The sequence below is a fragment of the Ascoidea rubescens genome, assembly GCF_001661345.1.
Source record: "Ascoidea rubescens DSM 1968 unplaced genomic scaffold ASCRUscaffold_4, whole genome shotgun sequence".
NCBI classification, from domain to species: Eukaryota; Fungi; Ascomycota; class Saccharomycetes; order Ascoideales; family Ascoideaceae; genus Ascoidea; species Ascoidea rubescens.
In genome coordinates, this window is record NW_017962916.1 from 250,382 (window position 1) to 262,758 (window position 12,377).

The 12,377-nt window shown below is 30.6% G+C and overlaps 6 protein-coding genes across 6 annotated transcripts; 4 read left to right on the forward strand and 2 right to left on the reverse strand.

The window, feature by feature from the left end:
* The first annotated feature begins 1,559 nt into the window (after positions 1 to 1,559).
* ASCRUDRAFT_75094 (FMN-linked oxidoreductase) lies at positions 1,560 to 3,183 on the forward strand. Its single transcript, XM_020192927.1, has one exon. It carries the CDS (start codon positions 1,615 to 1,617, stop codon positions 3,019 to 3,021), a length of 1,407 nt encoding a protein of 468 aa, XP_020048126.1. The 5' UTR covers positions 1,560 to 1,614; the 3' UTR covers positions 3,022 to 3,183.
* Positions 3,184 to 3,421: 238 nt separating this feature from the next.
* Positions 3,422 to 5,137, forward strand: ASCRUDRAFT_75095 (Brr6/Brl1 family protein). The gene has a single exon (XM_020192928.1). The coding sequence runs from the start codon at positions 3,450 to 3,452 to the stop codon at positions 5,040 to 5,042; it is 1,593 nt and encodes a 530-aa protein (XP_020048127.1). The 5' UTR covers positions 3,422 to 3,449; the 3' UTR covers positions 5,043 to 5,137.
* Positions 5,138 to 5,332: 195 nt separating this feature from the next.
* On the forward strand, positions 5,333 to 8,809 carry CTF4 (chromatin-binding protein CTF4; the record flags this gene model as incomplete). Its single annotated transcript, XM_020192144.1, has 1 exon — positions 5,333 to 8,809. One exon carries the CDS (start codon positions 5,333 to 5,335, stop codon positions 8,807 to 8,809), a length of 3,477 nt encoding a protein of 1,158 aa, XP_020048128.1.
* ASCRUDRAFT_138450 (uncharacterized protein) lies at positions 8,484 to 9,996 on the reverse strand. The gene has a single exon (XM_020189135.1). The coding sequence runs from the start codon at positions 9,880 to 9,882 to the stop codon at positions 8,860 to 8,862; it is 1,023 nt and encodes a 340-aa protein (XP_020048129.1). The 5' UTR covers positions 9,883 to 9,996; the 3' UTR covers positions 8,484 to 8,859.
* A 281-nt stretch (positions 9,997 to 10,277) lies between these two features.
* On the forward strand, positions 10,278 to 10,898 carry RSM7 (mitochondrial 37S ribosomal protein uS7m; the record flags this gene model as incomplete). The annotated part of the gene is made up of 1 exon (XM_020189456.2): positions 10,278 to 10,898. A coding segment is annotated over one exon (621 nt), but the record flags the coding sequence as incomplete, so codon positions are not given.
* A 157-nt stretch (positions 10,899 to 11,055) lies between these two features.
* ASCRUDRAFT_33709 (Thioesterase/thiol ester dehydrase-isomerase) lies at positions 11,056 to 12,147 on the reverse strand (the record flags this gene model as incomplete). Its single annotated transcript, XM_020190454.1, has 2 exons — positions 11,056 to 11,537; positions 11,574 to 12,147. The coding sequence occupies 2 exons, from the start codon at positions 12,145 to 12,147 to the stop codon at positions 11,056 to 11,058; spliced, it is 1,056 nt and encodes a 351-aa protein (XP_020048131.1).
* Positions 12,148 to 12,377: the final 230 nt, after the last annotated feature.

The following is a 12,377-nucleotide window of genomic DNA, read 5'->3' on the forward strand; positions in this document are numbered from 1 at the left end:
AAAGGTTTCTACCAATTCAGGCTCGATAATCGTAAAACTGGTTGAAGATTGAAAAGCTTAGCTGAAATTTAAATATGTGGAATTGAGTTTGGAAAATGGTAAAAACAAAACTTGAGATACAATAGGAGACATCAACTGTAGTTAGCGTATTGTAATGAATTACTGCTCCCACATCATCCGCATCAAAAAGACTCTTTTTGTTTTCAGAGGTAAAACATATGATAACTGAAGTATTTTCAGAGTATTACTACTCTTTGATAATTAGATAATCATACCCTATTGTGGTTCAGCCTCAGTGATGTACATTAAGCGGGAAAAGTGATCCATTGGAATACCGAAACTACAGCAGATTACCTTCAAAAAAGCTAAATTGCAAAGCGAATCCCGAAATAAAAGCGATAATGCAAGTGTTATCAATGTTTGAATGTTATTCTTGTTGTAACACAAAGAGATACCTCACCATCTCATAGAATATTTCCTTTTCCTTCTCACGTCCCGGTTAAATCCTATTTAGTGAGAGAATTCCAAGATAAAGCATGCTCTTGGAAGAACAGTCAGGTACTGTCCCACAAAAAATAGAATGAAGCAACACAACACAGAAAAGGCTTGAAACAATCTAGAAAAACGTAGAAAAGATGTCGCAAAAAGTAGCAATCGCTCTAACAGCATCTCCAACCAGGGTGAAACAAGTTTATATCGTCTTGGTTTATTTTTCCTCATTCTTCTTTTATGTCCGACTTTTACGTCCTCCTTTACGTCCTCCCTTTAAGTCCTTCACTAACAATAGAAAACAAGATTCAGAAAAACGGCTATGCACGTGTATGTACACGTGCTTTTAAATTGGTTATATCCTATTGGTGCACAAATACGAGATAACTCAGCGTCTTCTGCAAAGTGTGCGCTAGTATGCATTTTAAACGGTTTTTCTCGTATTTATGCATTTATCCGAATTGGGCATAACTGCGTTTTTTGTGTTTGGATTGGTTTGTGTTGGATATTTCTCTTTTGGTTCTCGATTTGCATTGCTTTTGCTTTTTTTGTGATTTAATTGAATTTTTTATTTCCTTTTTCTCTGTAAAAAAAATGTCTTTGCAACTGCATTTCGAGTTTCTCGGCCTTGAGATTTGCTCTGTAAGAATATAAGAGCTGACTTTTTTCAATTAAAATCATGGGGCGAGATCGTGTGTCTTTACAAAACTCTTTGGAGGTTGGAAAAAGTTAAATTTCTCTTCTTTACTGGTTTTTAATATGAAGGACATTGCAGGATTTTACACACTCTTATCTCCGCTGGGCTTAAAACTAATATCGTTTGATTAAATGACAATTTATTTTATTAAATATTACTAATATTATTCGAATTACTGTAATAGGCTAATCCACTTAAAACCGATTAATTAAATTCAAAAGGAAATAAAACCTTTTATTTAATCATAGTTTTAATTCATTTATATTCATAGAATATTATTTACCTGTAATTTATATAAATGTTATAAATGTTCTTGTTTCATTCTATTTATTTTTATAATTCTTTATTATTTTTTACCATCTTTTATTTTATTCATTAATACTAAGAACAATAGAAATAAAGCTCCTGGTACTTTTATTCATACGATAATGAACATAAAATTGTCTAGCCAAATATTTTCAAATGAGAAGAATTTCTCAAATAAAATTTCAACTTTAGTCGGTGATATTCAACTTTCAAATAACACTATTAAACAATCAAATACTACTGAAAATAATAGCCACATTTATAAATATAAATACAATTGCAAGTACAATTACAATCATACTGATACTGAAAAGAAAATTGCAAGTAAAGATAAAAATAATAAAAATAATAAAAATAATGATAATAACAAAGTTAGTCTTAATTATGGTTTAGCTGATTCAAATCTCTTTAATCCAATACAAGTTGGTAATATGTTATTACAAACTCGTTTGGTTATTTGTCCCTTATCAAGATGCAGAGCAACAGTTGATAACCTTCCCTCAAATCTAATGTATCACCATTATATTCAAAGATCTTTAACTCCCGGCACTTTAATAATCAGTGAAGCAACTTCAATTTCTCTCAATATTGGTGGCACTGATCATAATCCTGGAATTTATAATGAAAGACAAATTTATTTATGGTCTAAAATCATTTCCAAGATTCACAAAAACAATTGTTTTTTTTTTATCCAATTACAAGGTCATGGAAAAATTCAGCCATTAAATAAATTGAATGATTTAAATTCAAATACCGATTGGTCAAACTTACCAAATGATTTAAAATTCCAATTGTATAACAGATATTATTTCATTGCTGCTCAAAATGCAATTTTAGCTGGTGCTGATGGTATTGAAATTTCGGTTTACCATTATCTTTTACTAGTTAATTCTTTGAACTTACCTTGTTTCCAAAATGATAAATCATTAAATAACAATTTGAAAGTAATCCAATCCTTTTTGAAATTATGTGACCAAATTATTGGCAAAGTTTCAATTGAAAAGTTTGCTTTAAGATTTGGGTTTTTGAATAGAATCCAAATTTCTTTCATTTTAAATCATTTTAATAAAAAAAATTTAAAATTAGCATATATCTCAATTATTGAACCACGAATTAAGAATATTCATAGCTCAAGTGAAAACTCAACTCAAAGCAACGATTGGATTTATAGTTATTATAAAAATGGCATCGTATTAAGATCCTCATCATATTTTGATAATTATCAGGAAACAAATTTCAAAACCCTTAAGGCCCATATAAACTCAAACAATAGAACTTTAATTGGGTGTGGACGATATTCCACTTCAAACCCTGATCTTAATTTAAGATTATTCAACAATTTGAAATTGAATCCCTATAACAGAATGACTTTTTATACAAATACTTCGTTAGGCTATAATGACTTTTCTCATTTGTTTGAGAACGAAAATTCCCCATTTTATGATAACGAAACCAATCAAAACTTTTCATCTCTTGAACCAATTGATCTAGGCGATTATTTATCAAAACATCCTGAATTGGAGTTCTAGGTATATTCTTTTTTTCTTTCATTTTTATTTCCTTATATAAATTTATATTCCAATCGAAAGTACTTAATTCTATTATCATTATTTCTTTACTCAACTATATCATTCTTTCTGCATTTAATATATTCGAAATTACGCCCACAATATACTAAACATAGACTACGAGTGATTCTACTAATGCTGTAGGTGTCTTTTATTGTCGAGAGCAAGATTTCTTCTTTAAAATAGCAGCTAATTAGATAGTTCTTTATTGTATTGTTTAAAGAAACAGCAGTTCATTTTAGAGATAAACACTCGATTTAAGTTTCAGCCCACGCTTTTTTTTTGTATTTTTTTGATTCTGTAACAATTCAAATTTCAAAACAGAGACAAAAAGAACATAGTAATTATTGAGTGAATATTTGTTAATTGGTTTGATTGCAAGAGGAAAAATGTCGAACGAAATAGAAAACTTGATTCATATGCTATCCATAAGAGATGAGTTTGATCAGAATTATAATGGGTCAGGAGAGCAAGATAGAAACCATCAAGATTCCCACCAACTTAGATTTGATTTACTTGATGAGGACGATGATGTTATAATGCTTGAAGATGAAAATGATGAGATACGAGAGATAGATCCCAATGATCCCAGTTATAAATACAGCTATCAATATCAGTCTAAAGAAGAGGTTGAAGACATCATTATTAGCCCAAAGAGTGAAAATCAATCTATTTTGACAATTATTAAGAATAATAGCAAACTAATTTTGAGTCCCACAAAGATAGGAGTTAAGTTGGCTTTAAATCAGAAACCGGTCAGTAGATTGATGATTGAATACCCAGTAGAGGATAATAATAATAGAAATAAGAAGGAAAATAAAATAAGATTTATAAATGAAAACCAAAAAGATGAATCAGTAAATAATCAAATAAATAACCAAATAAATAATCAAATTGTGAAATTGAACAATCCTACTTATAATGATCATATTCATAATAATGATAATGATGTTGACGACAACAATGGTAGAGGGGCTGGGGTTTATAACAATTTCAGTCAATCACTCTTCTCATCTTCTGGGCAATATTTTGTAGAAGAGCCAGAAAGTGGTGATGATTTTAATCAAAGCAATAATTATGACTATAATAATCATAATAATGATAATGATAACAATAACGGCTATATTGGTAACTTTAATGGTAATAAAAAGTTCAATTATAACAATAACAATTTTTTCAATAAGTACAACAATGATAATGTCAATTCCACCTTTCAATTGAGCCCTAGCGATAACTCCAATTTGTTTCCTAATCAACCTGAGTTGGTTTCAAATCCCTCGTTTCAAATTCACAATCACTATTACTACAATTCTAAAGATCCAGTGAATAGAAACATCCAAAGTTTACAGAAAAATGAAATGAGCTATTCCAATGAATTAAATCATTCAAATGAAATCAGTAATATAGATAAACATGCCCATGAGATAATAGGTTATAGACAAGAGTATGATAGCTTGAGCAATATTGAAAATCTTCCCCAACCATGGAAATCCTCATCAGCTCCCAAGTATCATTTACCTTATGTATTATCTTCATATTTGCAGTTTTTTTGCAATTTCTTGACAACAGGATTTATCCTCTTTTTAGGACTAAAACTTTACCAGAGCATTAAATCTGATATGATGATACAACTTCAGGAAAAAAAGGAGAAATTGTTGCTTTCAAAGGAAATCTGTCTTAACAATTATATAAGAAATCACTGCGAACCCGAAAAAGTTGTGCCAGCATTGATCAATGACTGTTTAGAGTGGAAGAGGTGTTTAAATCGAAATCCCGAGTACATAGATGGATCATCAAGCTTGGTTGCCCATATTTTGGGAGATTTTGTCAACTCGTTAATCGAGCCTATTGGATTGAAATCAGTTTTGTGCTTATTTCTCTGGATATTCATCTCTAATATCGTCTTTGGATATATCAGAGGAGTGACCTATTTTGGTCGAAGTATTGCTAACAGTGTGAAAACGAATAAAAAGGATCAGTAAAGTGCTATAATAGCTGAGCAATAACATAGTATACATGGTATATAAGTGATATAATACAAAATTGATATCCATAAATAAAATAATCTATAAGTGATATAATAACGATATAACAATTCAATAAAACACGAAAGTGGAACAAAATGCGAAAACAAAAAAAAAATTGACGCGTTTTGAAAAGTTTCGTGGCTGATTCCGAAAAGAGACACAGCTTTGCTGTTTCTGTTTTTTCTGTTGTTTCTGCTTTTGTTGGATCATCTCCAGAAGACAACTTTACTTGCCTAAAGCCCAATATGCCCAGCGATGACTCTGGTGCCTTGATTCAGACCATTGCTTCTTCAGGCAAAGTGCTTCCTCTCTATTCCAGCGACCACTCGAAGATTTTGGTATTGAAGAAGACTGGTGCTCTCAGAATCTTGGACTTGCCTCAGAAAGACCACGACGACTTTGAAATCATCGACGATGCCACCAATTTTGATATCTCCAAGTCCAACAGCTTGCTTTCGGTTATCAACGTCACTGGAGAGTTGGAAATCTATGCCCTCACAGACTCTCTCAAGAATCTCCAGTACCAAAAGAAACTTTACAGGAACTCTGAGCCCTTGAGGGACTTGAAAATTATCAAAGAAGTGGGAAATAGTTACAAAATCATAGCAGCTGGTGATAATCTCGATCTAGTCTTATTGTCTTTCAATTTTAACCTTGAGTTTTTCGAAATTGAGGACTTGAATATTATCAAATTGCAATTGCCTGATACAGTTCATTCCTTATCTTACAACCAATTTACAAACGTGTTCTCTGTTACGCTATCAAAGGGCGATATCCAATTTTATGAAGTTAACGAAAACACTTCTATTGCCTTGAATAATGGAAACAAAAACGATGACTACAACGACAACGAAATTAATGCTCAAAGACCAACTTTGCTCAAAACTCTCAATGGTTACTTTTCCTCGTTAGTTTACCAAGCTGATTTGGATATTGGCGAAATTTTGCAAGAAGAGCTAACTGAAGACGATATAATTCGAAATAACATTGAATGGAATCCAATTAATGGCTCTCAATTTGCTATTCCTTGCAAAACGAGAGAAATTAGAATTTTTGATTCGATTAATTACAACAATGTCTTCACCTTATTAAACTGTCATAATGCTGCCATAATCGAGATTAAATGGTGTCCATTTAATTCAAACTATTTAGCTTCCGTTGCTTTGGACAACTCTCTTGTCATTTGGGACCTAACTAAACGACAAAAATTAATAACTAAAAACTTATCAAATGATTATAAAATAACAAACATAACCTGGGGTCTTAATTTTAATAATCCTTCAAAAGTTAACCTAGCTTTAGGCACCTTCCAAGGTGATATCCTAATATTTCAGAATATATTGTTTGCTGAAAAGATTCAGTCCAATACTAATAATACTAATAACAACAATAACAATCTCATTAACGGTAAATCTACTACCAACAACAATGCCACTTTCAATACAAACATTTCATCATTATTTGACAATGATCTTTTCAGTGACGCCTCTTTTACCGAAACTCAAAAACCTACTGATAACCTTCCTAAGATTGTTCAAAAAGATGGTTATGATTTTATAGAGGATGATGATATTATTGATGATGATTTACTATCCAAGCAAAATAACAAACGTACAAGAAAAGAATTTGAAGAAGAAAATCTCACGTTTAATCTCAATAATCTCAATAACCTCAATAATAATAATAATAATAATAATAATAATAATAATAATAATAATAACAATATTAACAGTAATAAAAAAAGAAGCAATATGGGCAATGAAGATGATTTTATGGATGCTGAAGCTCTCGACAATAATTTTTTAAATGATGATTATCAATTTGGTGACTCAAAGTTAGCTGAAATATCAAAACTTGATCCAAACTATTATCCCAAACCCTATACCCCTGGCTTATCACCTTGGTTAAATAATAAAAGATACTTGAATATAAACTCAATTGGCTATGTTTATTGTGAAAAATCTCAAATTGAAGAGAATTCCCAAAAAATTACTGTAATTTTTTTTCAAGAATCAAATTCAAATAAGAATTATTTTTTTGTTGATGATAACGGTTATGATTTAGCTTATTTAACCAAAAATGGTTTACTATTAGCACGGTCTGCTTATTATTCCAAGAATCTTAAAAATATCAATTTTGTAACTGATTTCAAAAAACCAGAAGATTCAAATGATTATAAGTCTGCAATGATATCCTTTAGAACTCACGATAATGATCCAAACTCAATATGGGAACTAGAATTGGATATATTTAATGATTATAAAATCAATAACCCAAAAATTTTTAACAATGAAAAAGATAAAAAGAAAAATAATTTTCACATTATCAATAATATAAACCATAAAGAATTTTTAACCTCAATATCATTATCAAAAAACTTGATTTTTGTTTTCACAAATATGGGATACACAAGAGTTTATTCGAAATTTGGCTTGTTAGTCAAAATTGAAAAGGATTTACCAGTGATTTCATCGATTGCGAATGAAAAAATATTATTTACAATTGAAACTAATCATAAAGGTGATGAATTTTATTATAGTATAAGAGATTTAATAACTTCAAGGAAATCATTAAATTTTCTTCAAAAGAGTAATCCATTGCCTATTGAATATTTGCCAAATTATATACTCAATGAACAAACAATTGCAGATTATGAGGAGACTTTAAATGATGGTAATAAGATAAGTGAAGAAGATGATTTTGAATTTTTAAGAATACAACGAAATCAAGAAAAAAAATTAAAACAGTATCCCGATTTTCTTTTAAAAGGATTATTTTTTAATAATTTGAATGACCCTTGTTTAATTGATAATTGCAATAATATTTATTGTTTAAGTAAATGGAGAAGATCATCACAGGGTATTTTAATACCATTATTAAACTTTAATGAAATTTTAGTTTCAAAGGATAATTTAAATTATATTGGGATATGTATCAAAGATGACAATTTTCAATGTATACTATTTAAAGATTCAGTCAATAAATATTATGGAGGTGTCCCCTTACCAATTCATACTGATATTAAATTGAAGATTCCTATTTTTAATAATATCGATGTGAAGGCGATTAAGAAAAAGGCTAAAGAGAAACAAAAAGATAATTTTATAGTTGAGGGAGATGTTGAAGATAATGAAGATGATATCGATTTAAATGTTAATGAAAGTGATATTAGTGAAGATGAAGATTTAGTCGAAGATGAAGAAAGAAAAAAAGATAAAGAAATGGAGGAGGATATGATTAAGAATAAAATAATGGGGCAACTAGTGAGTGAATCAATAATGAGAGATAGACAATTTGAAATTCAAATGAAGAAAAAAATAAAGGATTTTTATATCAGGAAAAGACGAGGAGTATTGGATACAATGTTGACAGGAAATAAAGTTGATGTGAATATATCTGATGATGAGATTGATATTATTGATGAAGAAAATGGGAATATTGAATTCAATTGGAAATATTACAAGAGAAATAATAGTGATGGAAATAAAGAAGATGAGAATAAAGAACTCTTGCAAAAATTAAATGTTGAGTTTGATCGATGTTTATTAAAGTTATTTGGTAAATATTGTGTAAATGAAGAGATTGGAAAGGCTAACGAAATGATTTATGAGATCAAAGAAGATAAGGGATTAATTGCAGCTAGTAGGATAGCAGATCGAATGGGCATTAGCAATTTAGTGATAAAAATTAATAAAGAAAGGGAAAAAAGAATGGATTTTTAGGACCGAAATAAAAAAAATTACGGAAGTAATACAATTTGACAACTTCTTAATTATTTATAAAAACTGAGAAGAATTGAGTTTAATTTTTTCTCTATATTGTTATTTTTTTTATTAATATTATTAATATTGTTGTTGTTATTATTTTTATTTTTATTATTATTATTAAAAATACTATGATCTAAATCATCAGTGTCATAAAGAAACTCATTTCTAAAAAGTTGAGAGAAATCTTCATCATTTTCATTAATAAATTTTGTTTTTATTGAATAAGATTTCGAGTAGTCAAATGTTAGATTTCTTGACTTTTTGCCACTATTGTTGTTTTTATCATCATTTTGAACAAAAAAAAAGGGAGATTCTCTTGTTGCAATTGTTAAATTAACGTTTGAAGAGTTATCACTTAACCTTGGTTTTATTCCATTAATTAGGTAGTCTTGATAGTCAGTTTTTATGGAAGATTTTTTGTTTTTGAAAACATTTGTTTTTAAGGGATTTTGATTGTCTTTATTTATATTTTGATTTTTTGGTGTTGGGATGAATAATTTTGAATATTCTATCAATTTTGGCATTCCTCGTAGATCGGATAAATTTTTCATTAGAGTTAATTTATCAGCATTAAATTTATTAAAATGTCCTTCATTGATATCTGCTAAATAAGGATCAATTGAAAAAATGACAAATAATTCGGTGAAGTTTTTCTGTAAAGTGGAGTTAAAAATCGAGTTGTAGACCTTTGAAATATTCAATACATCGTTATTGAGATTTTGATCCAATTCTTTGATGTTGTAAAGTTTTTGATAATTTTTCAACCAGACTGAATTTTCATGCTGTTTCGAGCCAGAAGTGAATTTTTTTATCTGGTTCAGCTGAGAAGATGATATCTTTTGCATAGTTTTGTTGGAATGAAGATCATCGAGATGGATATCGTTGAATTTGACAATATGGCCAAACTTGTTGAGATTGTTGAAGACATAGGAAAACTCTTCAGCTGAGTTTATGGAGTTCAAAAAGGTGAAGCGGCAGGCAAGACATGCCTGGCGATAGTGTTTTATCAAGGTTTGGTGGGCATTCATCTTTGCTGGAGAAGAAGTAGAAACAGCAAAAACAGCAAAAACAGCAGAAGAAGCAGAATCTTTATGACCTACGCATGTCCCACTTCTGGAGGGCTATATCACATGCTGTTCAGCATGTTCACGTGAAAGTCGCGTGTAAAAAAATCAGCAGAGAAGCCGAAGAAGCACTGGAAGCAAAAGAAGCAGAAGCATCAGAGCCAGTGTGAAGCATGTCAAGAAGTCAGTTACTCAGCAGAGGCTTGCTCTGGGCTGCTCGTTCAGTCAGCCTCAGACTCAGCAAATATCCAGTTTTCAGCCAACAATCCTATCGTTTCAACTCCTCTGGATCTACTACAATCGACAACTCAGGTGCTGAAAACCAGTTTGCTCGCAATGGCGTCGATCCTAACAGCTTGAACCATCAGATAGACGACTGGTTGAAGGCCATACAAGACGTTAGAACAGAGTTCGATCAAAATCCTGAGGGCCTATTCGAGGCTAGTCGTTATTTCGACTCCAAAGAAGACAAGCCTGTTTTGCCAAATTTTCCTGACTTCAAGCCCACCCAAGAACAATGGGACCAATACAAAACTGTGAAAGATTTGAGAATCCCCATTTTGCAAGATGATATTCTCTCTCATTGTGTCAATTTGATGATGAGAGATGGGAAGAAAGAAGTCGCAAGAAGAAACTTGGCCAAGGCTCTTTATCTCACCAAGTTGACTTTGAAGTTGGATCCTATAAGAGTATTCAAAAAAACATTAATATCACTAGCTCCTCTAGTTACGACCACAACTTTCAAGGATGGTACTGCTAAGTCAGTGTTATTACCAATTCCTTTACCCGAAAAAAAAAGAAGAAGAATTGCTTTTCTTTGGTTATTGGATGGTGCTAGAAAGAGACCTTCTAGAGATTTCGGGATCAGATTGGGTGAAGAAATTATAGCAGCTTATGGTGGTAAATCTACTGGTTACCAAAGAAGAGCTGAAATGCACAAAGTAGCTATTGCCAATAGAGCTTATGTCAAGGTTAAATAAAATTAATAATGGAATTAATAATCAAATTTCTTTCAATTGTTTTATTTATTGAATTCTTCTTTACTGTAAATATATTATTGGTACTATACTTTGCTTCGATCCCACTACATATCTATCTATCTATATATCATTTATATATATTCATAACTTTTTAAGCTCACAACTTTGATTTTCGATTATCAACCGTCACCAATCCTTCTTGAACCATAACTGCTACCAACCTTCCATCTTTGTTAAATATTTTCCCTTCCATTAGACTTAGCCCATCTCCCGAACTTCTTGAACTACTAATAACAAAACATAACCAATCGCAAATGTCATACTCAACCTCATTACAAAAATAAATTGAATGATCCAAACTTCTTGAGAAAAAGGCACTGAAAAATCTTCTATTATTTAATGGCATTAGTCCCAACAAAAAAAACTGATCACTCAAGTATGAAAGGCCAACTTCTCTATCCAATGTTTTATTTAATTTTCCAGTATTGGGCTTAATTCTTGAATAATAGTAGCACACTCTTTCTGAGACTGGCTGGTCTTTACCATAGATTTTGGGTGTGCTTAAATCAAAATAATTGGGTGGAAACCTCGTTTCCATTGGATCAGTAAGATATGAACTCTTAATCTCTTCATCAATTGCTTTGAGATATCTAGCTGTCTTTTTATCAATTTTACCACCATTTTTTTCTTTCAAAAAATTGTCTCTAATTGGGACCAACTTGGTCAAATACACTTCCTCGTTATTTGTACAATCCTCTTGGTTCTTAATACCATATGTCTTGACAGTTTTCTCAAAATCAGGCTGATACTTCAATTGTTTTCCCAATTTTTTTTCAAATGGATTATCCAAAACATACTGCTCACCATCTTTCACCAAATAATTTCTAAATGAAATTATCGATATAAATATAATCTTATCATTTTGAATTGCATGAACTTGCTTTGTTTTAAAATTTTTTCCATCTCTGATATTTATTACTTTATAAGTTAATTCCTTTTTTGGATCACCACCAAGAAGAAAATAGTTGTGCATACTATGTGGTTTGAACTGGTTACTAGAATCTTTCAATGGAGTTTGCCCATTATCAATTGTCTTTAGTGCTGCAATTAATGATTGGGCAACCAATGCTCCCCCATAGATCCCAATCTCTGAACCAGGAACTTTTAGATCTCCAAGATTTCTGAAAGTCGTTTTATCGACTGGCTCAACAGCCAAACGAATATCTAATAGTGATTTCTTTGAGCTCATTTTGATTATAGAGTATTAGCCAAACCTTTTGATTCCATTTCGCTGACAACAAGCATTTGGGAATATTTTTGATTATTTATACCATAAACTTGTTTGAGATTGGAGTAATCTGGTTGATTTGGGTAATTTTGAGTATTTCTGTAGATTAGTATATTAGTATATTAGTATATTAGTATATTTGTATATTAGTGTTTTAGTGTTTTAGTAGTTTATTTAAAAAGTTGTATTTT

Excerpts from the sequence above, each read along its gene's own strand:
- ASCRUDRAFT_75094 (XM_020192927.1), top strand. The coding sequence starts at position 1,615 with ATGAACATAAAATTGTCTAGCCAAATATTTTCAAATGAGAAGAATTTC.
- ASCRUDRAFT_75095 (XM_020192928.1), top strand. The coding sequence starts at position 3,450 with ATGTCGAACGAAATAGAAAACTTGATTCATATGCTATCCATAAGAGAT.
- ASCRUDRAFT_138450 (XM_020189135.1), bottom strand. The coding sequence starts at position 9,882 with ATGAATGCCCACCAAACCTTGATAAAACACTATCGCCAGGCATGTCTT.